This window comes from Rhipicephalus sanguineus, chromosome 11, assembly GCF_013339695.2.
Source record: "Rhipicephalus sanguineus isolate Rsan-2018 chromosome 11, BIME_Rsan_1.4, whole genome shotgun sequence".
NCBI lineage: Eukaryota > Metazoa > Arthropoda > Arachnida > Ixodida > Ixodidae > Rhipicephalus > Rhipicephalus sanguineus.
Window position 1 is genome coordinate 79,942,755 of NC_051186.1, and position 27,152 is coordinate 79,969,906.

Consider the following 27,152-nt stretch of genomic DNA (forward strand, 5'->3'; position numbering starts at 1 on the left):
TGTCGAGGTTTGACCAGCAACCACTTGCGGCCGTCAGACATGTAGTTCCGGCGAGAGAGGAGGCCATCGCGGACCTCAAAGTGAGCAGCTTGACGGCACAATGCTCGAGAAGGTGAAGGAAAAGTCGACGAGTTAGAAAGGAATCCGAGAACAGCGCTGATCCAGGCATCCTTGCGTTGCTCAGACGCCATGTCGCAGCCTGCTGGGAACGAAAGTACTCAGTCAACAGCAGATAGGCAATCCCAGTATGACAGAGTGCATGGCAAAACTGGTGCGTGAGGCAAGGTTTATATCGGCCAAACCGGCAGACGGAGCAGGGTCATCATGGCCGTTAGAATCAGTTTATCAGATAAATCCGAATTGAAAAAAATTTTAGCGGCCAGTGTTTATTGGATTTTGTCGGATTCATCCAAAAACACTGAGACCTAATTATAGCCTAAAAACCAAAACATTGTGATATGAAAAGGTTGCATTTCAATTGAAATATTACATCAAAACTTATTGTTCTTAGTTACTCTAGTTCATAGCACAGGTTAATGTCTAAGCTAGAAGCATGGAAAGTTTCACAGGAAGATATTCATTTGTTCGAAAGTTATGAGCTTTCGCACAACAAAAACTGACTGAAAATCAGGTTTCGAGGAAAGCAAGAATTAAATTTTCCAAACATGTCATTTTCAGTTTGTGGGTAGTCACAAAAAAGATCATAACTTTTGAACAGAACCAAATGGAAATGAAATTTTTTTTTACTGCACCACAATTCTGAATGTCTATACATTTCTAGAATGTCAATAAAGATTAATAAAAAAAAACATTTTAAAGGGTGGCAACATACCTTAAAAGAGTTTAAAATTGCTTCTATGAAGACCTGCACCTACAGCTTACTGCGACTGTGCTGCACGTTCTGCGCAGGCCTAGCATTCTTTTTCAATACAAGGATGCAAAGCACTAGGATTAAGTCATTGCTGCGTAAATTATTTTCAAACCTTGCAAATTGGGAAAGGAGCTTTCGCTAGAAGAAAATTTGCCGAATCTATAGCAAGGAAATAGTTTGGGTTTGGGCACACCATCCACAAAGGTGAACTCTGGTTCAAACACAGTACACTGCTTAGTTTTTAAACACTTTATTTACACCCCACTCTGATGCGTTCCGAGAGCTAAAATTGAGAGCCAAGAACTGGTCAGCGGGTACTTAAAAAAGGAGGCAGGCAGAGCACATAATCCAAGCTGCCGGATTATATTTTCTTTGGTTGGCAGATGCGCAGAATCCTCGGAGCTCCGATTATGTCCCCACGCTCATTAAAAAAAAAAAAGGAAAGAAAAGACTAAAACGGTGCTCGCTAGACATGGCTCAGTCAACCAGGTGCAGACGTGGACTGCCAGTGGCAGATTAAAGGCACTGATGTGGAGCTTGCTCAGTCCAGAGGCACAAATTGAAGGCTGTCTTGTGGGATAGGTTTGTCGATTGCCTCCAGGTCCACAAAGTTGTCTGTGAAAATGAGAGACGATAATGTGCACATCCGTTGAAAATTTCATTCGCAGCTATAAATCAAGGCTACATTAAAGTTTCGTTGGCTCGGGGTGATATGTTATATAGAGAGTTGTATTTATGTGGGTAGTGCACGCAGCACAGGCTACATCAGCATTATCAAAGACATAAGCTTCTATTTGTGTACTTCTATTACTGCTGTACACTGTACTTTTCCGATGCGACACACTTTCTATTGCACAGCTCCCCTTTTTTAATTCCCTGGCCCCGAAGTCATAATAAATGAAATAAGTCTTTCCGTTGCAGTACGAACTGTACTAGTCTGGCTTCGAAGACGCAGCCACAAAGATAAGTAGGTTCGTGTAGATGCTTTGAATGTTGTGAAAGCACAATGGAGGGGATGCGTAACTTGATAAGAACAGAGATGCGCATGTATTGGTGTGAGTTCGCGACTTAATTTTTTCAGTGCGAGAAAAAGTGTGGTAAGAAAATAAAAAGTTCCTGCAAAGGATTAGTAAGCGAAGGCCACCTGAAACACCCGTTCGTGCATGTCCTTTCACTAATCTTTCACACTTTTTTTGTTATTTTCTAGTGACATATCAGATCAATGCACTGGAAAGGTTTATGCTAAGTGAGTGACTTCAAGCAACAACAACAAAAAAAAACTACTAAATATCTTGCTTCCCCAGGTGTCGTGACAGACAAAAGTGAATGTCCAATGTGACGTACTAAATTACTTCGCAAGAGCGCACTGCAAAATCCGACATGCAGCTTGCCAGATTTATGCTACTTATGCAGTTTGCCAGATATATGCGGGACCACACAACGAGACCACACTATATCATTTTAGACTCTCCTGATAAATAAATTCCAAGACTTAACGAAAAAACTATTTGAGGACCTTGAAAGCACTTCCAATTGTCAAAAGCTTCAAAAGTCCTGTACACAACCTCAGCCCATGAAAGACAGATTTCGATTAAAAGGAAACAGCAAACTTTACCAACAATTTTGTCCTGTAACAGTCATCAGCCACAGAGGCTTTATTCAGAGGCGATATTCTTCAGCAATTGCTTTCAATCTTACAATTACCTTCCCAAGATTTCCGATGACTCGGCAGTGGACAATGGTGAAGTATGCAGCCAAAAGTGTTCCAGACACCATTCAGATATTGAGAGTTTGGCACGGTGTCACAAATGCTGCCAGCCGTATATGTATATGACAACTCATCTGCTGCGTAGTCGTGTAAATCTTTGAGAAAGTAATCATAACCCTCATAGCTATACTCAACAATCCAACTGACAGCCACCAGATAATGCACCCAATTGCAGAGACAAAGAAAGCTTTGCTTTAAAGGGCCAGTAAACAACCTCACTGTCCAACATTTGTGACGGAGAGAATTGCGCACTCGTAAGATGTGAACATGCTGCCGCAGGAATATTACGAATAAGTGCTGCAATAAGGAAGTTACAAGGTTATACAACAACCCGCTTCGGCTGGTTTCTGTTTCTCGCTCGGCCTTCCCATTTTCTCGGAAGCAAAGAGGTAGCCGTAGCCCTTTGTGGCGACTATGCAACAAATGACAGAAATGTGCAAAGGAACGTACCCAGCTAATTTTATCGAGATCCACTGACCTCGAAAAATCGCCGGAGTTGGCCTTTAACAAGCAGTGCCATTTTTTTTGCGTTCCTATGAAGAACCAGAACTAATCGTAGAGTCCACTAACTGCCTAAAGAACTTAATGTGGTGCCGTGTGTCATCGTTGAAACTGGTTACAGCCAAAGGTCCCTCAGAGCAACAAAAGGGGTTTACTGCAAGATGTTTTGCTTGTGCCACAGAAAGGCCTCCGAGATATGACCAGTCAGAACCGGCTGTCTACGTCACAGGCATCTTAAGTTCATAAGTAGTCACGGAAAGTGGGCACAAGAGGCCCAGAAAGATGAGTCACACATTGCGCATCCAAGCACAGGGCGAATGACGAAGATCCAAAGAAGTTAAAACATGGCACGTTAGATCTGCTGCAACATCTTTTGTGCCGCAAAGCAGTTTTCAGTGACAAGCACTGGCATCATCGTCACCCAGTACAAGTGCATCAGGACAACAGCAGCATGGCTGTTCACTCATGCTACTACATGAAACTAACATTTTTGGAGCAATTCCGTTTGCTGCGAGGATAAATACATTAACTCCATTCTACTACAGTCTCAGCGCTCAGCCTAGTGGAGCAATATTTCCGGTGCTCACCTTCCAAGTAGCCCAAGTCCAACGCAGGCGGCAGTGCAAACTCCGGAGGCGTACATGGGATGACCGCCACGTTGAGTTTCTGGTGTAGCCTCACGCCACGCACGTCCCTGAACACCTCAAAGTGTTTGTCCTCCAGTTTAAACTCATCCGGCAACTCGAAGAAGCCCTCTGCAGAGTGAGCGTAAAAGTTGGAGAGCCCAGAAGATGCGACCCGCTACCAGCAACTTAGATTTGAGTAACATTGAGCTAGTAAAAGAACTCGCGCCAAAAATGGCAAGACAAACGTAACTGCTTGTGCTCATCCTTCCATAGTTTTGGCCTCACATCAATATATAGGCAAAGGTTAGTCCAACGTACAAGTAAATAAAGAATTTACCACGCACATATATTTCAAGCGTTTAGCTTGAAAATACACAATAAAAACATCTGTCGGCTTCATCTCATTTGTCACCTCTTATTGCACTCAAGTCCGACATAACCTTCTTCATGCGTATGCACCTACTAAGGCACTTGCAAGAAGTTGCTACGTATACTCAAACCTCATTATACCAAAGTCACATCTGCCACGAAAACAACTTCATTATATCCGAAAATTCATTATAAACGTTTACTTGTAACACTGTATCTATGACAAGACTATTCTTCATTTACTTCGTTATAAACAATAATTCGTTGTATCAAGGTTTGAGTTGCATGATTAAAACTTTTATAGCCGGCAAAAAAGCCCCTTGCCAAGAGGCTATCGTATCAAAGAAGTGACAACCATAAGTTTAGAGTCCTTAGCTATGGCCTACCCGGCATTCAGCAAGAAATGCCTCATTTGTGCATGCAAACGTGCAGAGGAAAGTCAAAAGCCCTTGCCTTCGTCGTCATATAAATACATGGCTTCCATCTCCAAGTCTTCTTCATCTGGATCGGACAGGCCATCCTGAAAATGTGAGGATGTGCTCAGCCAATGAGCCAAACATGCAGCAAGCTGATATTTGTCACGCAGTTGCTGTCGGATACTAAGGAAAGGGTCAAATTGCATTCGCACAAATAGCATGAAGTGCAGAGAAAAAAACATTTGCACAGTTCAAGGAACTCAGTTTGATGTTGGAACCAAACACATGCCACTTTTCCGGGAATGTTTCGAAAAATCGCGAGCGAGAAATCAAGAAAGCTTAGGTTCCAGTTACAAGTTTGACTGGCGTGACAACTCTCCATTTTATCAATCTTCTCATACCTTGTGGATTTACACAAACTCATTAAGAGACAAAATCGCAATCTCATCAAAGATAGTGCAGCGAAGGTACTCCACATTAACTACGACCAGTTTTACCGATTTGTTTCAAAACCATAACTTGAGACAGCACAGGAGGCATGGATGACAAGTAAGCCCACAAGACAGGCACTACTTTCAACAAATGTTTCATTGAGGATGAAGTGAAATGAAGAGATTAGGCCAACACGTGTCGATGTCAAACCTCCGATTGATGTTACGACGGCAATGCGCAGACTGAAAACTGCAATTCCCCATTTGTTAGCAAAACAGTTAAGCTAACCACTATATAAGGTCATCGCTCTTCATTTCAGCAGCCATTGCCGCGAAAGCAAGGCCTGAGATTGGCATTCACTTCTGCCATCGCGTGGCGTAGACTCATCATCATCGTTATTGTGGGAGGACGGGAGGAGTTGGAGCTGGTTAGAGCTCGTTGGTCGTGCGCACGGTTCGCGATCGGACTCGCCGTGCTGGTCGTGATTGCAGTTCTTTCATGCCTACAGCTATTGGTGTTAAAAAATCACTAGTACGTTGATTACATTTCTGTGGGTGAGGCCGTCCCCAGCTCCGCGTTTCTATCCGTCGACTAGATCGCGGCTGAGCCGCCAATTTTCGTGCTGCTCGTAAGCATTGAAATAAAATTCTGTAGACACGTTTATTTCTACGGTCCCTTCAAAAACGTATCAACTGTAGGTCATCGCTCTTCATTTCAGCAGCCTCTGATGTCAGCCTAGCGTGCAATCCGATGTACAGCGCAGCTGTATTCGCACTTTCCAGATGAGCTAGCGCCACCGCGCGGATGGAAGGCAGGAGACGGTGTCAGCACTCGTGGCAGTGTACCTGGCTGTCTGCAACCTTTTGAAGTTTCCTTAGACTGACACTAATGCACTGCCAAGTCTCGCCTACCTGGACCAGCCACAAAAAAAGAGGAATCTTTTACACTAAGATGTTGTAATAAAATGATCCCAGTATGCCGTGTGTATATGGCGTGCGGGCACAACCTCTGGCAAATATGCATCTGGTTTTCCTTCAAAAAGTATCATAGTGCTGGAAGACACGGATGAACACGGCAAAACAATTCAGCAATAAGCTCTCTTCGGAATACATCTTGGAACAAGCTGTGCTCAACAGTCCAACAACACATGGGTGCCTTTGTAACAGCGTCCATGTGCTGCTCGCTTACCACACTGAGTTCCAGCGCTGGGACTGGCACGTCAGGGACTGGTTCCAGCCATTCGGATGCATCGCAGGGAAGCTTTGCGAACTCAAGCTCCAGCTGGTTCGAAAGTCCTGGGAGAATGACACACAGTGTTCAAGCACACCTACTGAACGAAGCACAGGCACGCGTTTTCAATGTTGCGTGAAATCTTTTGCATGCTGAGCAATGATTTGGTCTCACTTAAACACATTTCAAATACAGCAGAATTCTAATAATTCGAATTGAGGAATTACTTGAGCTGCAAGGCTAGTCGTCTGAAGGTGGCGGCATGTACACAGCTGGGCATTGGGCTCGATGTAAGCCTGATGGTCTAACGACTACACTGTAGACGTATGTCTTGCATGTGGAAGAGATCTCATGCAGAATTGAAAACCTTCAGGAAAGCCTCGCATGCAAAGGAATGCGTTCAAAAGTGTGGTTCATTTCCCAAAATGATCAAGTTTTTCCGGCGGCGGTTCCATCTCATGAACACGCCATTGACGTACAACCCCACAACTGTTCATTAATATCACGGGTGTGTTGACCCCTCGGCATGGTAGCACCTAATGTCCTCCAGAATTAATGCTACTACATAATGTGCGATTGCACAAAGCATGCTCAAGCGCAAGTGCTGCCTGCTACACCGTAAAGATATCCTTAAATAAACAGCGTAGCGGACTGTGGTCGCACTTGGATGTGCTTTGTGCACTTGCACATCACACAGGATATCTCGTTACTTCTGGAGGACATTAGACGCTACCATGTCCACGAATTAAGACTCCTGAGATAGTATTTGGGGCATATGCGAATATTCGAGCACTTCAAATATGCGAGCAAATATTACAGTATTCGAATTTGCTTTGACAAGAATTTAAATTATTCAGAATTTCGAAGTATTTGAAATGACCGAATCGGCAAGTTTGACCACATGCAACCCCCCTGACAAGGTGGTTTCACTGCAGCATGTTACTGCTATGCTGTGAAACCAGCCTATCGAGAAAAAATCTGGACTGCCGAGACACCACATTTCAACGTTAAATGTACGTATTCCTTGCCAGTCGATTATTTTGTTTTAACTTTAAAAGTGTGTAATGTGGGCTTATATGTGCCAAGTAGAGCAAATTTTAAAGTGCAACTTATGTTATCTTATAACTTGGACCCTACTGCTATACAAATCTTGCTAGTAGTCAAAGCTGCTTCCACTTCACTTCAATCCAAAAAGCGACATTTACAAACACACAGTTACAATTCTTAAAAATATTGTGCAAATTAGAATACCCAATATGTACCATTTGAACTATTAGATTAGAAATTATTCAACCCCATCACTATCCGTGTCAAACTCGAAATTCACTGTTCATCCATCCCTAATAATACATAATTGCGAGGTTTTACAAGGCCTCAACCACCACGGCAGCACTGTAACGACTCGCATTGCGGAGTGGTTAAATCCCCCCATCCCCCCCGATAAAATCTCATACTAACAAGAGAGCGTCTAACATCTCATACTAACGCGAGAGTGTCAAGGAGCTCATTTTGCAGAAATCACGGTGTCTACGTTGGGGCTGTTGGTTGTCCATGAGCGAAAAAATCAGCGTTGTCCATGAGCGAAAAATCAAGAATGATGCAAATAACAGATAGAAATCTTCGGTTCGAGTGAGAATCAAACCCAGGCCTTCTGTGTGGCACGCAGGTGTTCTACCACAGAGCCACACCATTGCTTGGAACTGCTTCAGAAAAAAACCCTGTACGAATGTCATGTAATGCGAGGGGTCTCCTTAACGCATTTAATATTGCGTCGCAGAAGCGTAGAATCGCGGCAAGCGTCAAAGCATGTGAATTGTGCAACGAGTGGGTGTTTTAAACGCCCACCCATTATAAAGCGCTCAGACAAATTTATTCATTGTCATCAGCAAAAGCATCAACAAAGTGAGCAACTGCGTACTAAGTTTGCGTGTTGCCTTACGGACGAGTAGTGGGCTCTTTGCAGATGAATTATGGCGTAGTGGGCACTTAACAACTGCACTAGCAGTAGGCATTTTATAGAGTTTGAAACAGCCAATGTTGCGCACACAAGACATTTGTTTCCTTGCGGCACTGTTGAGGCATGCACTGAGAACCGAACCCAGGCTAGCAGTTGAGAAGGTGATGCGCACGGGGCCCCGACTACACTATCGCGTTCTACTCTTGACTGCCAAGTTGACACTGATTCTTTAATCTAACTGTTCAGCAAAAAGGGCATAATGGCAGGTGTAAAGGAGCAGTGCAATATTGAGCACAAAATGAAGTGAACTCCGGGAACACAAAGCCGCACCTTCAGCGAGATGGTCCATGCCAGGTGCAGCGATCGATGACAGCAAGCTGTCTTCCAGAGCATCATCTGCCACAGCGAGAGGTTCTTCTGACAGCACGCAAAGCTCATCTGCAGGCGAGTGTAGAGACAGTGCTTTAACAAGGTAGGTGGCAAATTGAAACTGTTGTGCACGAGTTCTAAAAAAAAATGTCAAGAAAAACATTCAGCAGAACACTCCATAAGTGTATCTACACGAGTGCTACTTCTTGTTGCTATGAATGTCTTCATCAAACGTGATGTGGACCGATTCATCAGTGTACGAGGCACATTACTGCATATTGATGCAAGTATAATAGGCATATCGATAGGATGATAGGCATATTGATATGCTTATTACATCAAAGCTGTATACGACTTGGATTCCAGAATTTCTGTGAGTGCAACGGCGATAGAAAAGAAGTGCACGGATTGAAGCGACAAGTGCCTATGTTCACCGAAATTACACCCGAGAGATTAAATGGCTCTGCCGAGTTGCTTAAGAGGCTCGGCTAATTGCAAAATAAAAGCTAGATATTCTACATGAAACTTAACCTTGGCTTAGCATTGTCAACACTACCTCCACACGAATGAGCCGCAACATTCAAGGTTTCATCCTGAATAGAACACAAAGATGCACGTCTGCCTGTATCTCTGTGCTCAATGTCCATGTCAAGCACAAAATATTCACCACATGGCACTTATGTGAATGCTCCGAATGGAAAACGCTTACGGCTTCCCACGTGGAAAACCCACCTAGCAATTCATTTCATTTCTCTTGCGACAGCATCATGGCGAGGAAATGCATAGTTAGGACTCCCAAAGAGCAGCGCGAGCACGATGGCATACAATGCATTTAACTGCCCTGCTGTCAATCATTTGATGCAGTGCATTGCTCAGATGTTCGAGGCTATATTCCGTTGGTTGACTGGATCAAGTGGCACCACAGCTTCACTAACGAGCTTCACAGTGAAGACAGTTTTTTTGTTTCTATTACTGCACACTACTGCATTTAATGGACACTGGGTGCACATCACAACAATGGTTTGATGACTGCATAAGGCCAAGACAGGCCACCGAAGGCCTACGAACAGGCTACTAACAGGCCTATGAAGTGCTGTACTAAAAAGAAAAAAAAAGAGGCTACAGAGTCGTGCTTATACTACGCATCTAACAAGTTAAAGGTTCGTCGTTACTGCCTAGAACATTATGTTTAGCGAGGCTTCTCAAAGACACGACACAAGACACTTGTTTAAAGTGCCGCCTCACACCAGATTGGGACAACGAGAGGCATTTATACCCGTGCCACACGGGCACAGAAAATGGAATTTACCTCCTAATGCCTTCAGATTTAATGTCATTCGCGCGCTGCCACACGGACGAACGAAATGGCATTCGCCCAAATGCCATTCGTTACCTAATGCCATCGCCAGAACTCATTTGACTGAGAAATGCATACTCTCATCGGCACAGCTGACCAAGTGCGATATACCTAAGTTATATAAAACGACATCCTATTCAGCTGAAGATAAAGTTTTCATGTCTTTTATTTACACTAATCACTTAAACAAGCTGGGAGACGCTGTATTTAGGATGAGACAGGCGAAAGTTTCTTTTTACAGTCAGCTGCAACGTCGTAAAACGAAGCAACGAACTAAAGCTTACGGCAGCGTAATATGCTTATTTCTATATTTAATTATTCTCGGAGGTATATGAAGCTTGTAAACGCATGTTTAATTAGAAGACGCTGCGATTGACATCATCAAGTCAAATGTCATTCAGTTTGGACGTGTAGCAGCTCTGCCGAAAAAAAAAATGTCATTTGGGAACTGAATGCTTTCACTACCGAATGTCATTTTCTGTGCTCGTGTGGCACGGGTATTAGTAGTTTAATTAAAAGGAGTTGTGCAAGGTCTAGCCATGGAGCCTTGCGTATAATAGCAATATGAAAGAAACAAATTTCAAACAAAGAATTCCAGAGACTGTGACCTACCCGAGCAGTCGAGCTTGGTGTGCATCACTTCCATGGAGAGGTCGCCAGCCTTCTCTTCGGGACTCTACAGTGAAGAGAACAGAGGCAGCGTGAAAGCAGCAAGGTCAACTGCCGCACCAACAAAATAACTTCCAGTGTGTTGTCGAACAATCACAACATGCTGGATCCGAACTCGTGAATCCGAATGGGACACTTTGCAGAAAAGGGTCAAGATAGCGTAACGAACTTCAATATAACGAAGCTTTGTAATAACGAAGCAAATTGCGAATTTTACCTTCATTATATCAAAGTTTAACAGCAGGACGTATCCTGCCAGAGATAATCTAACACTAGTGAAAGTATGACCCACATGACGATTGCTTTGATAAACAAAATGGCAATCATTTACAAATGGAAGTGCAATTGTCACCGTCACTCATGCCAGTTTATGAGCAGGCAATCCTTACTTATCCTTTCTCCAAGCACAGAGCTAATAAACCTAATCATGACTGCCGATATAAATTTTTTGTCCAAATCGATGCAAATGGTGAAGTCATATAAAACACACACGCTTGGTCATTAAATGCTTCCATGCTATATGTTAAACATATCAGTGCTTTTATTAGTCATCCTGCGCAATATATGATTTCATGCAACGTTTGCATTTTTTGTACGTCGTGAGGAGAGGCGTATGCATAGAAAAGTAGACTTCCTTTGACCTTTTACTTCCACAAGCGTTTTGCACCAGAAATGATGCAAAAATAGATTTTTTATTTGCCTAGTTGATGCTACACACATTGGGACAACTAAGCAAACTATTGGAAGGCACTTTATTTGCAAAATACACACGAAATATTTTTTTTTTATTATGGAGAGTATTGCCTTGACTACACTGCACCACTGAGAGTGCCCGAGCCTCTCTACTTTTCGGTGCAGAAAGTGTCTCGTTGAAAATGAAAAAGCACAGCAACAAGCGAGGCCGTGAAAACAAGCCTTGTTTGTTTACACCTATTGGTGCCCGCTGCATACAAGTCGTGAAGTGGCCCTCGTCCGAATCCGAAGATGCGCGGAACATATGCTGGTCTGCGTCATGGCTGCCACACTTGAAGGAGAACCGAGATCCTTCACTGTCAGAGTCCGAGAAAGCTTTGGCAAACACACAATTTTTTTACTTATTTTCTTCCAAGATAATAAAGTTCATTGTCTGTTTTCTTCCAAGTGCAGCTGTCACCAGTATGCATACGACGCACACACACAGAAGAAGATGCTACTTTAAACCCTTTGTGCGTCAGCGAGATACATACGTCCCACTTTTCGTACTGCAGAAAAAAAATCTTTCTCCCCCATCACCCGTTGCAATTGGCGCAACGCTAAGTTGCTCGTCTGAGCAACTTAGCATTTCTATATGTCTGCTCCAGTCTCGACTTTGGGCATCTTGCCCAAGTATTCATAATGTAGAGGAAAATTATTTTACCACACTTTTGAAGGGTGGCAGTAGTGCTACAATGCAGTTGACATTCAATTTTTTTACAAAAGCTTTGGAATCTTCCTCTTGTTCATATAGAAGGAACCTACCATTCAAAATGCAGGATAATTTTCTTTTTTACTGGTTTTTTGGGGAGGCGATTTTAGCTCCCAGTCATCATCTGTTTTTGTAAATTTGCATAGTAACTCGACCAAAATAGCATCAAAACACAATCCCCTGCAAAATTTCCGCGTTTATCACTAAGCGTAATTGTGGATAATGGCGCGTGAAAATATATTTCCTTTGCATTATACACATCTTGAAAAGTGGGCAGATATTCAGGGACAACAGCAGTATTCGACAATTTCAACAACCAAGAAAAGGACAGGGAAATGGACCAAAAACATGGTTGATCCCTCTGTCATAGGAATCAGTATAACACGAAAGTGAACCGTGTCTTCACAGGAGTTGATTGCTTATTGCACATTGATGTACGAGAGCTTGCACAATGTCTATTGGCGTTTGGCAGCTATAGCACCGTTTGACTGTACCCACGGTGACGCCTAGTGGCCCATCTCCATCCCGACGACTAACTCCAAATATCATCGTTTAACCCTTGTGGTAGCTGAAGTAGTTAAGATACACCGGGACACAGTATATGCCAAATCCTATGCAAAGATGGCATTAACAAGCACACAACACTCATACTCGTTATGCATTCATTCAAAGCGTCAGTCATTTGAGGACAGATACGCCAAGTTGTGCGCTCGCCAGAGATAGAGTAACCTATGCCTGTGCTCATGCTTATACCACACAGTGCTTCAGGAACGCGAGAGGCAGAGTTCATGGCTTGAGTCATGAATGCGGGAAGGCGTTCCGCTTCCCGTTGCAGAGAAAGCCAAAGCTACCAAAATGCTTACTGTTGGCGCTCATTAATGTCGTGACATGGCCTCCAAGATTGGCTCCGGCAACGCGCCATTGCTACGGCCGTCCAATTCGGCACGTTTCCTAGAGAAGTCTAATTTTGTCAACTAATAATATAATTGTTGAGGTTTAACGTCCGAAAACCACAACATGATTATGAGAGACGCCGTACTGGAGGGCTCCGGAAATTCTGACCACCTAGAGTTGGTGGTCAGAACATGCACCTAAATCCAGTCTTGGGCAGTAACTATTTACTAGTAACGCACTACCGGTAACTAGTTACTTTTTTCGGTAACTTGCAACTGTAACCAGTTACTTTTAAAGGGACACTAAAGGCAAATATTAAGTAGACGTTGATTGTTGAAATAGTGGTCCAGAAACCTCGTAGTGCTACTTTTATGCCAAGGAAGTGCTTATTTTGAAATAAAATCATGTTTTAGTGGTCCGCATCACGTTAGCGCACTTCAAATCACCCGCCCGAAAGCGGTATTTCGCACGTCACTGTTGCCGTGCTCAACGTTGCCTGCCTTTACTGCACGGCGGCGTGCACCATTCGGGCATCCGGCAACATCACATGCATGCGGTATTTTGTCGAACTTTCTGTCAGAGCGACTTTCACGAGCGTGCAAAACACACGCGGCAGTACGCGATATCAAAACTACCACTGAGACGCGACCGTGTGAGGAACTTTAGAACCACGCGCGCCGTTCCCCATGGCAACGCCAAAGAGGTTGCTTTTTCCATGAATCAAACAGAAACGAACAAGCAGCATTTTATTACGTGTCTTGATGCATGAAAGGTCCTTTTTTTTATTGCAGCTAGTTTGATTACTAGAGATTAATTGTATTCAGACTCTCCCACATCATCGGGATCACTTCCAAAATGTCCCACTCGTGGCGCTCATCGTGCGATACATTTAGCTTAATTTCTCGGTAAGCAGGGCACTGCTGTTGATAATACTGCCGTTTTAGACGTTGTCATACATTGAGCTTTCACTCCGACATAAATTGCTATTTGCCTTTAGTGTCCCTTTAAGTCATAGGAACTTGTAATTGTAACAGGAAGTACCGTTACAGTTACTTCTGTTTTTATAAAAAATTATCCAACAGAGCACTCATTAATGGCTGACATTAAACGTTTTCCACTTCTTCGAACTTTCTTTTTTGCCATATCCTCTCCGCCTTTCAACTTTCCTCAATAGGGCTCCCATCGCAGTTTAGGCAAGGAGGTCGCCAAGAGGATTATCTTTCCTGCAGAATATCGAGGTCGGAGGTCGGTCTTGTGGGGGTGCTCCCGTATTCATTGTCAGCGTATACATTTAGCGTGTTACGTGTTTACTAATTCGGCCGGCGAGCTCGCCTTCTGTAAAGAAGTGTTTAATAAACCTCCGTGTTTGTTGCCCGACCGCGTGAACTGTCTCCGTGTGTTCCGAGGGCGGCGGCAGGTTATATCGCTAAGACCCCACACTGGCGCCCAACGTGGGGCTCTTGGAGCATCGGACGACAGTTTTCGCGGTTCGGGGCAACATTTGTGTGAGCCGGGTAAAATAAGCCTAGGGGGGGAATTTTCATCGCCAGTGTCGGCGGCGTGCTTTTTTTGAGAGCGATGAGATTGGTTGCTGTGGCGTGTTGGAACTTGTCGGCACGCTAAGTTTTACCTGTTCGCAGGCGGTTCATTTTTATTTTTAAGAAGGTCGTTGAGTGTCGGTACGAGAGTCACATGGTCCGCATCCTGGGAGAGCGAAGCACAGAGAACGTGGATGGTAGGCAAGCCCGAAGCGAGTGAGTACAGAAGCCTCGTAGGTGGTCCGAGTTTTCTGTAAATAGTTTTCTTCTATCTCTTTAACTCTGGGAGTCGCGGCTTGTGTAGCCGGGTGGCCAGGGGCCACGGGTGTCGTTGCTGCTTGCATTGCGGCTCGACGCCGGGGAGTCGTGACATCGTCCGGGACGGTGGACGCCGATCGCTCGGTAAGCTGCTGTGTGCAGCGAGCGCTTAGGGCCACCTCAGAGAGCTGATGTCTCCTCGCGGCTGCCTCTTCTGCGCCTGTGCGGATGCTTGTTTTTGGATGCCGGTTGTGTCGAGCGAGTCGTTAGGCCTAAGGCTTTGCTTAGCTGCCTGTTGCACGTGAGACACAACCCGCTGGATCGTGGCGTCGAGTTGTTGCACTCTGCTTCCCTCATTTTAGCTTGCGTGCATGATTGAACTAAGAAAAGCAACCGTTCATTGCATTTGTCGTCTCAGTCACTGCCGATGTCGTTGCTAGCCGGACTGCACCGTTCTTTCGAGCGTGTACGCAGTGGGAGTTGTAACCCGCGGCTGGCTGTCTGCTGCACATCGTCTTCACCGATGGCCGACACTCCGTTACCTGCGTAGCTGCCTCCAAATCGGCGCCCTCGTTGAGTGCTACCCGCAACCAGAAGACGTGTCGGCGCAAGCGACGTTCTCTCGCGCCGACGGCCACGTTTGCCTTTGCGGTTCCGGGACTGAGGTCAAGCCAGTGCAGCGGTGTCGACCAGCCGCTGTGTCGCAGTGCACAGACATTCTGTAGGGACATTTACGCCACATGTTCTTTCGTAAAGCTTGTGTAGCTGTTTGTTTTTTTAAGTCTTTTTTTTCGGGATATGTGTTTGATTTAAGGTTGGGGGGATGTGGGGGTGCTATATCATCCCTGTATTGGCGACTGCCGTAGCTTGGGCGCGGCCGCTGTGTTTGGAACGCACGTGCTTGGCGTAAGCCGAGGCGTTCGTCCGAGGTCAGTGATGCTCTGTCTGTAACCCGAGTTAGCGCGGTGGCGCCGGCATCGCCGCCGCGAATTTAGGCCGGCGCATAGAAACAGGAGTGAATCTCTTTTTGGGGTGTGGCTGCGGGCGCGGATGGGCGTCTCGTCGCGGTGGGTCCGGGGGACGGTACCGCGGCTCGCTGCCCTTGGGCCCTCGTGGCGAGTCGTGCATCTGCGGCGCCGCCACCGCATTTGTATTGTATTATGTTGTCTTATTTTGTCTTATTATGTCTTATGTTATATTGTACTGCATGTCTTATACTGTCTTGAGTGTGTCATATGTTTCCCCGTATTCATTGTCAGCGTATACGTTTAGCGTGTTACGTGTTTACTAATTCGGCCGGCGAGCTCGCCTTATGTAAAGAAGTGTTTAATAAACCTCCGTTTTTGTTGCCCAGCCGCGTGAACTGTCTCCGGGTGTTCCGAGGGCGGCGGCGGTTTATCGCCTCAGACCCCACAGTCTTTAACGCAACTTCAAGTTTACTTGTAAACTACATGTCGTAAATCAATCATGTTGCAACTGTTCATGATGTACCAGTGGAGCATTAGGATGAATAGTTTACAGTCACCTTCGCCCGGGGCCCCAAGCTAATCGTGTATGATAGGCGGCTATAAAGCAGCAGCGCGCGAAACGGCATGAAGCCAGAAATACCGTGAACTAGCAAAGCAAATTTTTTAAACGTGTTTGGAACTCACTGTAAAAGGTTTACTCCGACTTAACAACAAAATGACAGACATTACGCCTCCTATGTAGGTGGCATCACCAAGTGGTTGCAAGCCAGTGAGTCATGGCGAATGAAGCACGATTCCAGGAGTTTTGTTCGAGAAGGGAAACTCTAGCCAAGCTAGAAATGCAAAGAGTTTCCCTTTGCATTTCTAGCCCGGCCGTGGTGCGATCTTTTTGTTAACTCTTTAATATTTCGCGCGATGATGACACCTTAGGCCAAGCTCATCGTCCAATCAAAGACAGTCTTCTGGCTGTTACACTGCTTTCTCCGATTATGCTCTCCCCGTGTGAATGGAACGGCCTGAGCAACGACGCATTGCCAGAGCTAATCTCGGAGGTTATGGTGCAGCACTTCACTTCACCGATCACAGATGGCGACACTGCCCCCAACCACCCAGGTTCACTGTGAAAGGGAGAAGGTGTAAGAGATACGAGGCGCATTTGTGAAGCCTCAAGCATGAGCATCAGTAGTGCAGTGGGTTGAACTCCCGGAACTTGTCGTGGGCCGAGAGGCCGTGGGTTCAACTCCCATGTCATCCAAATCAGCAAAACTTTCTTCTGGTTTTTCTTTGTCATCTGTATTTTACCGACGTATTTCAGTGGTGAAAATGCGTCATTGAAGTCTTGGTGGACCCCGGTAAACACTTTCGTGTTAAAAATAGTTTGTGTATGCGGTGAAGTCAGCTTTACAGAAGAGACAGCAGTGCTATGAAGGCTCACAAGAGGCGCAAGTGCAGGGGGTGTTTTACTGCTCGAAACGAGGTGTATACGACGTGCTCCTCTGCACCACTTGTTACGGCCCTTTCATCCCAGATACTCAGTTATGTAATCGTAAGATCGTGCCTTCAAGAGTCAGTGGGACAATGTTTTCCCACTTTTGAAAATGCTCTCATGAGTCAGCGGGCCATACCGTATGTTTTAGCAAATAACCTGCACAAAAAAAAGAAAGAAAAAAAAAATGTGCTTAAAATGTGGGGGTGTGAGTTATAAGCAGGAGTTATATGCAGATTCTTTTTTCTTTTTATAGTGAGGGATGTGGGTTGTATGCAAGAAAATATGCTACTACAGTTGAACCCCTTTATAAGAGACACTGTTATAAGAAACACGTGGGGTATAAGAGACACCAGCGTGCTACATGAAAGTAAGGGTTGATAGGAAAATGCATAACTTAGTACCCTGCTTATAAGAGACATCTCATATAACAGGCAAGAATTTCTCCCCCATGCGTGCCTCTTATAAAGAGGTTCAACTGTATGTGTCCCACTTTTTTTTTTCAGTATTGTACTGGCTTGATTTTGAAGAAACTTGTTTTATGCTGTTTTTTTTTTGTAGTTTATATGTATGTATATGTTTATATGTATGTAAAATATAAGCGAACCTACAAAGGATTAACATGGTAGTGTTATGAATGAGCCCGCGTCACAGAAAATGTAGTGTAGGTGGTGTTGTGCGTAAGTGAAAGTGAAAAACAATGATTGACGCAAAGAATAAAGGTCAGGGTTCGAGTTAGATTCAAATCCAGGAATTTTGTGTGGCAGTCAAGTGTTGTGCCGCACAGCCACCCCAGTGCCTGAAACTGCTTTGGAAAAGGGCCCTATACGGGCGAGAAGCCACATTAAACGATGTAATACTGCAAGTCATAAGCATAGAATCGCACCAGGTGTTACGCCATGTGAACTGTGTAATAAGCAAGTGGTTGAAAATTGGTCATGCATTACAAAGGACTCAGCCATAATTCATCGTCATCATCAGACACATCAACAAATCGTGCAGCAACATAGGCGTGCGTACTGCCGTACAGCCATGTAGTGGGTATACTTCACAAAATGACAAATTATGACATAGTGGGTACATCGCAACTGTTTCAGTAGTGTTTCAGTAGTGTTTCAGTACTTTCAGTAGGTGCCCTACGAGAGTTTACAACGTCAAATGCTATGCACACACATTCCTTTCCCGATGGAGTGGTTGAGGTGTCCAAGAAGCGAAGTACAGCAAGCAAATGAGAAGGGAATGCAAACAAGGCCCGAAACGCTATCGCATTGCACTCTTACATGCGAAGCTGAAGCGTCCTCCAAGCTTTCTAAATCCTGGTTGACAGAATATTGTGATTTCTCAAGTCGAATGCATGCATCAAGCCCGTTTTTATATGTTTTGCTGCACCACTGGTTCAAGCCAGAGAGAACCGAGCAAAATGGACCAGGGTAGCTTGACTGCAGCACCGCGTTAGTGCTTGTTTCAGCATGAACGAGCCCAGCTTGTCAGTTGTAGGGAAAGGGTTGAAGCTTACATACCCCTTGACCCGTTGCACTTTACCATAAACACCTGTTGTCAATCGCACTTAACAGGCATTAAAGCCAAAGCTGATCTCAGTGGTTTTATTTTTGAGGCTACGGTCAAAAGGGGGAAGGCATATTTCTACAAGTAATAATGAAAGAATTGGGGAAATTACTGAAATGATACTGAATGAAATGATACACCTCAATTACTGAAATGATACACCTCAATTACTGAAATGATACACCTCACCTGAGCAATGTCCTCTGGAAGAGGCACGACTGGCTCTGGACTTGGTACATTCAGGCATGTTCGTGCTGTGGCACTGTGAACTTCAACGGGGCGCAGCTTGGTCCCATCTGCTGAAGTACACCGACAACAGAATTTTTCTAAAACTTAAGCTAGAAAACTTAAGAAAGACAGCAGACACTTTCGATAAACTGGGAGAAAGGCGCTGTCATTATGTCCCTTGGAGATGTCAATGAACCCAGCGAGTTGAGAACAACAATGGCTCCTTGACGTGGCCTCATTAGTGGCACCGATTAGTAGCACCCGTTCAAATATGTTGAAAACAATGATCTTAGATTCACGTAACATCCTGTGCCAAATACAAGTGATGATCAGTGGTAGAATAAAGAATGTTGGGGTCTTGTCTGCTGCCTTGTTGAAGACAAAACATTGACTTCAGCAACGTTCCTCGATCCACCACTGTTCATCAATTCAAGCATCCATCTCCCCCCCCTGTGCACATATCTCATCTTGGATTACTAATCGAAGACTCATGGATGTCATTAAAGCAACACAGCTATCTCACCTAGTTGGAATCTGTTCACGCTTATGAAGCGCAATGAACACGAAGACGAAGCAGAGGAAGCGCCTGTCTCGTGTGTATCTCTGCTTCGTCCCCGTGTTTATTGTGCTTCATAAGCACGAGTCATTAAAATTGAATTCTCGTTTAGATGTCCACACCACATTACGATATATAATGCATGGCACAGTGGGCAACTCCCAGGTAATTCTGACCAACCGGGATTCTTTAACCTTTACCTAAATCTAAGTGAAGGGGTGTTCTTGCATTTCATCCCCATCGAAATGCGGCCGCCACAGCTGGGAATTGAGCCCATATCTGCACTTAGCAGCATAGCACCAGTACCACAGCAGATCAAGCATGGCTTGTATAGATGGTATTCAAAGGCCATTAAAAAAAATACTCGCTATGCAGCTTTTTCAACAATTCCTTTATGAATACACATGGTACTGCTAATAATAGTATCAGGGTTCTTACATGCCAAAACGATACGATTAGGAGGCATGTTGCAGTGAAGGGCTCTGGAAATTTCGACCATCTGGTGTTCTTTAACGCGCACCTAAATGTAAGTACATGGGATTCTAGCATTTCTGCCTCCACTGAAAATACAACCACCACGGCAGGGATCATGCTCGCGACTTTTGGGTCAGAAACTGAGCACCGTAACCACCGAGGCAGGCATATGTGGTACTAGTATTATTCATTTAGACTGAGCACAACTTCGTTACGGTTAGCCTTTAAAAATCATGAACTAGCCAAGGAAAGAATCAAAATACAATTGGCACAAAAGTTAGAAACTTGTTTTTGCTTGACTGCATATGTAGGTACCACCAACCAACCACCAGTAGTAAACAGTTTCTTGGACATATCAAAACAGTTTTCACATGGTTCCCACCCACCGCGCGGTGCCTGTTCAACAAGTGTACTCCTCAACATTGCCGAATTTTGAGTAGGCGGGGTCTCGCGACAGGCCAGTCACAACTGCTGCGGTTTGGCGATAATTTGCCATTGTGTGTGAGCATGTCTAAGAGAAAATAAAATTTACCATCATTACCAACACTAGCACTGATCTTGCATCATGCTGGAGTGCTTACAGTTTCATTCTGCGATTATCAGCCAACCCACTTGCATCAAACCATACTGTATTTTCTCGCGTATAACATGGACAAAATACGCAGAATATTCGGAGCTAAAGTCTGGCTGTATCTTAACCAAAAGAAGTCTGCTGCTGAAGCAGATTTCTTCGGTTACCAAAACCGAAAAAGATCGAAATTCTGGCATTCATTCTCTGCATTTCTTCTGCAATTCGTTTTGCACTTTGTAGGTAATGCTGTTAGCTACGAAAGCAGCGTGGTTACTAAATTCTCCCTCCGCATTTTGCAGTGCACTTATCTTTTATCCGAAATGCTTCCTATGGAATAACCTACGTATATTGCGGCTAAAACCTCAGAAGTAAAGGCTGCACCAAATTACCTATTTGCGCACCTTTTGAGTTTATAGTATGCAGCATGCTATGCTTTAGACGCGAGTGCGAACAATGCTCTGTGGCCCGGTAATTGCAGAATTCAGTTACTGCACTCATTGTTTAAATGACTGCATCTGCAACGATTTCCATGAAAAATTTACACAATCTTTTGTCCCATAAGAGTTCAACGCCCAATGTCATGATGAAGTACACAACAAACATCTAATATCTTTCTTTTCTTTAACAAGTGACGCGATTTTTTTTAGTCGCAAATGTAATTAGTGAAAGGAGCCCAGTGGTTTAAACAGCAACGCTATTTTCAACATGGTTTCATAAAAAATACTAAATCAGGCTCCACGAATTTAATGTTTTATTGCTGGCGTCCATTTTGCTACACTTCACGCATCTGCTCAAAGAATCGGGCTCACCACTGGAGCAGATTGTGGGCGGTGGTCCTTGGTCCACGCTGCTTGTCTTCTCGCTGGGGGCCTGCAGGGTTGACAACATGATCATTAGCCAAGAAGGGCCCCAAATCACAAAAGACTCCTCGTATAAGAGACAAGAACTGCTCCCCAATGCATGTCTTATAAAGGGGTTTCACTGGACACACACCAAGAAGCCATGCTCCATTTTGAGCCAATTCTTTTGAATGTTTCATATATCTTGGCGCATTACAAGATTTGTATCGCATTTTGGGGATTCAAGCATGATACCATGTTTAGACAATTGGCAGGTACTTAACAAAGGTAAAAAAGAAACAGAAAAAAAAACTGGAGAGTATGATTCAAAGGTCTTGTTTAAGTACTGCAAGCTTGGAATATTTAAGACTTTACCACTACAGAACAGATTCGAAAAACCCAGGTCAAATCAAGTAAACATGAATCCAGAAGAAAGTCAATGGGAAAATGGCACCTTGGTAGTGGCGACATAACCAAGATGAGCATTGCAGGAGCAAAAGCAAGGACACAAGTTAGGACCCCGCACGTGAGAAGTGTTTTTTTCGTAATCATTTACTCTGCCTTTATTTCAAATTTAGGTTAAGTAGAACAAGTGCTCGTGCATTTGTGGCTTCATTAATTACCTGTTGGCTTCATGGCATCGCGATTCCAGCAATTAAGCCCCCCAATTACCCCTTCTTGTTCTTAAAAAAAGAAAAAGTGGCAAGCATGATTTGCATGGCCAACTTCACAGCAAGTTTCAACAATTCCTAAAAGCAGGCTGAATGTTTCTGTGTCCATAGTGTGGCTGTACAAACCAAGCAATGCTATGTCTAACAACATCATGCTGTGTTGTACGGCACGATAAGAAGACCCTGGCACACAAGTGGAGGCAAAGCAGAGCCTCTCCAATCATCGTATTAAAGAGCTGAGGGATTGAAGTACGCACATTTGTGTTAATTAACTTTCATTCCCAACATTTTGTTCAATGGTCCCTTTGAATTGAACATCCCAATTTTTAAATACAGATTGTCAGATATGCTCAGCAGTCAGGAGGCTTTATCGGAGGTAGAACAGGGTACAAGGTTTTGGGAGCAGGCAAAAATGCCTTTTGGAGCGGGCTTGGAGCAGCCAGAAAGACCTCTTTGAGCAAGTTTGGAGCAGTCAGGAAGACCATTCAGAGCAGATGTAGCGCTGTTTCATAGCACTTGTGAAGCAGCATTTGTGAAGCAGCTCCAAAATATGTAAGTTAATCAACTATGCTAAGTGCATTCGCAGGAATACCTGAAAAAAAAAAAAAAAGAGCCTACTTTCAAGGTCTTTTAATGTTCGCATTAGAGAACATCTGCTACACTTGCGTTCTACATTCGATGCCAAGCGTGCAACACATGCGCCATGAAGCGAAATAGAAGAAAAAAAACAAAAGGTAGGACTAATCCTGTGAACATGACGCATTCCTTCACCTCAATCAGAAGGGAGTAGGGAGCACTTGGAGACTATAGCTGAGAGGAGAGGAAAGAGTGTTCGTTCGGCAGTGAAGCTTGCCTTCTGGAGGCAAGCAGTTTATTTGCCTCTGAACTGATGCATAATGAAGAGATTTCAAAAGAAATCCAACGATAAACAGCCTCCCTACACACACTTTACATCTACCAGCGTGTAATCGAAATTTGTAATGAGGCCTACAGGCATCTGCATCTCAATAGTCTCACGGCAGTGCACAGGAGCGGTACTGTATACAATATATGCAGACACCATATCAGGGTGGAACCATTAAACAGACCTTAAACAACTTTGTGTAAACTGCAGCCTTGAAATGTACAGTTAGTTTGTGTTATTTTGCAATTGAGCACAATAACTTGTTTGCGATACCATCTTTTGAGTTTTGTACTTATTCGCATTCTGCCTCCTGTTCCTGTCCTACCTGGACCAATTCTGCAGTAGGTAAAAAATAAAGAAATACTAACGCCGCCAGAGCAGCTGTGGTTGACCATGTCGGAGAGTGCGTGACGCCTTCCTTGGATCAGTGTCGACTTCGCCACGATAGGGTGCAACATGTCGACCTCTGTAATGACACAGCATCAAGGAGTATTACACTCACTAATAGCTGCCACGTAGTCATACAGGAAAGCACACCTTCTATAAACCATTCCATGCTTATCAGGCGTTGTTGCATCAGCTACGCACGACAGTGCAAACATAGACTCTGTCACCGATCTGTCATCCGAGACAAGCCAGCACAAGTAGTGCTCATTCAGTAAAGTTCAAAGTTTGGGCGAGTCTGTGCGAGTACATCTTAATGTGCGAAGCAGAGGACGGAGACAAGACACAAAAGAAAGAACATGATTCCACAGGAAAACCGGTGGAATCATTGCGAATGCGGCAGTGGTCCTGTGAAATCGTTTTCTTCCTTTTCAGTCTTGTCTCCGTGCACTGCTTCATACGTTAAGATGTAATGCTCATCGGCAGAGAAGTAGTTGCTCAGGCAGTCTTGGGACCACAAATTGAAGTCCGCGATCTGAGGGTATTGCGGCGAAGCTGCGTTTCATCTGCAACACATTTGTACAAAGTAATCCCCACAACTCGGCGACACATGGTCCTGTCAATTTGCATATATGCACACATTTGCGCTTGCTGTACACGAGCATAAGTCGGCAAACTCACTCGTGAGTCGACTCACTCAGACTCAGACTGAGCCGCCAGTCCGAGTCTGAGCATGTCAGGCTGAGTAATAACTTCGCGAGTCTGAGCGAGTTAATATTTTCGCGAATCTGAGTCCGAGTGAGTCCGGATGAGGAAAATTTTGGCGAGTCCGAGTGTGCCCTGAGGGCAAAAGATATTTCATGAGAGAGTTTGAATTGAGCTCCACATATTTTTTTCCGACATATGGTCCTATCTACTCAACTTCAGCATTACTATCAGCCTTATGACGACTCACGTTTATACTTGCGTCTACTCACACATACTTCAAGTTCATGCACCACCTCAATATTTATTGATCATAGGCATGAGTTACGGAGGGGGGTGGAGTGAGGAGGGTTTGACCTCTCGTTGGCAAAATCTTTCATGGGAGGTTGTTGATAAAAACATCACGTGCGAGTCATCTCTTTCAATAAAAACGTCCTTACTGGGTTGTAACCACTGATAACTCGTTACTGAAGGTACGCGATCAAAACGCGGAAAGTAGAGCACCAATTATATGTGATATTGATGTTACAGAGCCCTGACACTATGGTCGAAAAAGTTAATTATGCGTTAATGTACCCATGAGTCGACTTACTCAGACTCAGATTGACCCGCAATTCCGAGTCAGAGTGAGCAATATTTTGGCGGGCGAGTCCGGTTGAGAAAAAAATTTGGCGAGTCTGAGTCCGAGTGAGCCCTAAAGGCAAAATATATTTCATGAGCGAGTGAGCTCCACACTTTTTGCCGACCTATGTAGGCGAGATAACATACACATTGGTTCGGAAAGCAAGCAATTTTATGAGGACACAGGCCACAGAAACTGATCACTCAGCTGCTACTGTGGCGAGTAGGCACATATCTGCAATGCCTTCCATGTAATGAACATGCCATTTTACAACATATAAGCAGTGCGCATATTTCATATGCAATCTATATCGCATAAATACATTTTTCATACGTAATGCACCATTCTATTGGTCCTGAGTGGAAGAACTTAAAATGGAGCATTAACACTGTACTAGTAACCACTGTGGAGTCAGACTGCAGTAGCAACAAATTTCGATAAACAACCGCGCAGCAACTTAAAACTCTAGCTGTATAACAGCGTTTGTCGCACGCCAAGCACGCCGCGCTTTTTCTTTTTTTTTTTCAAATTGCTAAACCTTACGAAGTAGTAGCTAAGCTTTGTGCCGTTCCAAGTCGAAAGGAATGGTTTGTCACAGCCCAGAGGGCAGCTAAAGTCCAGGTTAATGGTGCGTTAATCGCTGTGTTTAGTGCTTAGCTCGTAGGGAAAACCACCAAACCGTGGTTATAACTTCTTTCGAAACGACACTTTTGGGCGTCAAACACAAGGGAACCTTTCCGGACGCAACCTTTAGAACAACAAGCAGGCAAGAGCTTACATTGTGCTCTGAAACAGGCTTGCACACGCCAAGCGACTGCCGTCGTCGCTATTTTGGGGGAATTTAAGCGTTAAAACACTTCGAAAAACGACAGCACCTTCATGAAGCTGGCGTGAAGCAAGTTCCACGAGGCCGTTAACATGCAACGCTATGGGGGGCGACGCCCTGCATTCCCCTCACACAGTATGCGAAACATTCCTGCAGCAGTGGTTACAATAACATGCAAGTAGAGAGTTGAAACCCGCATTAACGGCAACTACAGTACGGCAACGGAGCTCACCCGTCGTCGACATGGTCCTCAGCTGCGAGGAGAGGCTGCGGATGTCCGAGGCTACCGTCTGCAGAGGCGCGCTCATTTCGTGGGTGGTTTCGGGCGCTGGGCTCACTCGACGAGTTATCTGCAGTCGCTGCGGTGCCACCAGTGTCAGGACCACCTAGACGAAACGCGCTCGTGTTAGTGTAGCTCGTGTTGTCGCCTCCTTTTCTTTCGTTTGAATGCACCGCCTGTGGCCTCTTGTGCAGTGAGAAGCCTGGCTTCATGCGCCAACCGCAGTAATAAATTTAGAGGGCGCTGTAAGGCAGTTTGAATAGAGTAGAGATAAAGTACAAAAATAAATAACGGGGGGGGGGGGGGGAATAAGGTCATTCTGCCTTAAGAGGCAAAGAGATAGACCGTGAATTTATAATTTTTTTTGGTATAATAAGATAGATTTAATCAATGTAGACAAGGTATTAGGCCAGCATGAAACAAGGAAGTTTTTCTTTTTTCTTCGAGCATGGTGGCAGACATGTCACCGCCCCGTTATAAAGGGGACGCTCATAGCATCCATCCAATTAGTTACTGTATATGCTCTAGTTTGCACAGTCATGGCCTCCGAGATCAGCCGGCGGCGCGCCGCCGGCTAATCTCGGAGGCCACGGCACAGTAACTCTAGTTTGAATTTGAGATGATATGAATTTGAGAAGACTAATCTTTTTTTTTTCCTTCAGTAAAGGTTGACAATTTTAGCCAGCGCTTTAAAAAAAGCTTCTTATTAACTGTGGCAGCCTCTTTGGCAAATTTTAAGCAATTAGAATTGTCTCATCCCGCATCACAGACGCATAAGGTAAATGTAACTGGTAGCGAAGCTTCCATAGAAGCCCATACTGCACATACTCGAAGGCATAGAGTTTCATACATATGTAAGAAACTCTATGCTCGAAGGGAACAATGGAACGAACTGCGCGCGCACATCGAGGCACCCTAGAACGAACGAAGCGGCTGCGCCGCATCTCGCTGGCGGAAAAAAAAAACAAGAAAAACATGGCTGATCCCTCTGTCATAGGTGAAACGTGTCTTCACAGACGTAGCTGAGCGTTTGTTGTGCATTGTTTCGCTACAATTGTAATGCCACGCATAGGCGTGCGCAGGGTTCCCCATCAGGAAGGGGGGGGCAAATTGTTTCATCGCAGCGCCCCCCCCCCACCCTACTAAGCCAATGTATGGGGCAGATTTTGCGCCCCCCCTTAGGTGATTAGGGGGGGGCGCCCCCCCCCCCCCCCTGTGCGCACGCCTGCCACGCGAAGAACGACAAGCAGCTCGAAACTTGCAACGCGCTGCTCAAGCAGAAAGGACGTACGGAAAGAACATGAACAGGATGAGCGCGAACTAACTGGCTCAGCTCGACAGTTAATTAAAGCGCGCTGCTCAAACACAAAGGA

General features: G+C 44.7%; 1 protein-coding gene across 2 annotated transcripts; it reads right to left on the bottom strand.

Moving 5' to 3' along the window:
• Nucleotides 1-1,113: 1,113 nt before the first annotated feature.
• Nucleotides 1,114-25,963, bottom strand: LOC119375566 (uncharacterized). Of its 2 annotated transcripts, none has more exons than XM_037645772.2 (10): nt 25,732-25,963; nt 23,331-23,428; nt 21,358-21,418; nt 18,909-19,015; nt 10,509-10,572; nt 8,501-8,608; nt 6,172-6,278; nt 4,589-4,655; nt 3,728-3,895; nt 1,114-1,486 (listed from the first exon to the last, which is right to left on the bottom strand). In XM_037645772.2, exons 1-10 carry the CDS (start codon nt 25,805-25,807, stop codon nt 1,413-1,415), a joined length of 930 nt encoding a protein of 309 aa, XP_037501700.1. In that variant the 5' UTR covers nt 25,808-25,963; the 3' UTR covers nt 1,114-1,412. The 2 variants fall into 2 exon arrangements, with proteins under 2 accessions (XP_037501700.1, XP_037501699.1); XM_037645771.2 differs by having other exon boundaries at nt 18,909-19,018; nt 25,732-25,962.
• Between the last annotated feature and the right edge of the window lie 1,189 nt (nt 25,964-27,152).

Coding starts and splice junctions, on each gene's coding strand:
- LOC119375566 (XM_037645771.2), bottom strand. CDS start 25,807: ATGAGCGCGCCTCTGCAGACGGTAGCCTCGGACATCCGCAGCCTCTCC. Junction 10,573..18,908: donor TTCCAGAGGACATTGCTCAG/GTGAGGTGTATC, acceptor TCTTCACTGTAG/AGTCCCGAAGAGAAGGCTGG. Junction 8,609..10,508: donor CACCAAGCTCGACTGCTCGG/GTAGGTCACAGT, acceptor ACTCGCCTGCAG/ATGAGCTTTGCGTGCTGTCA.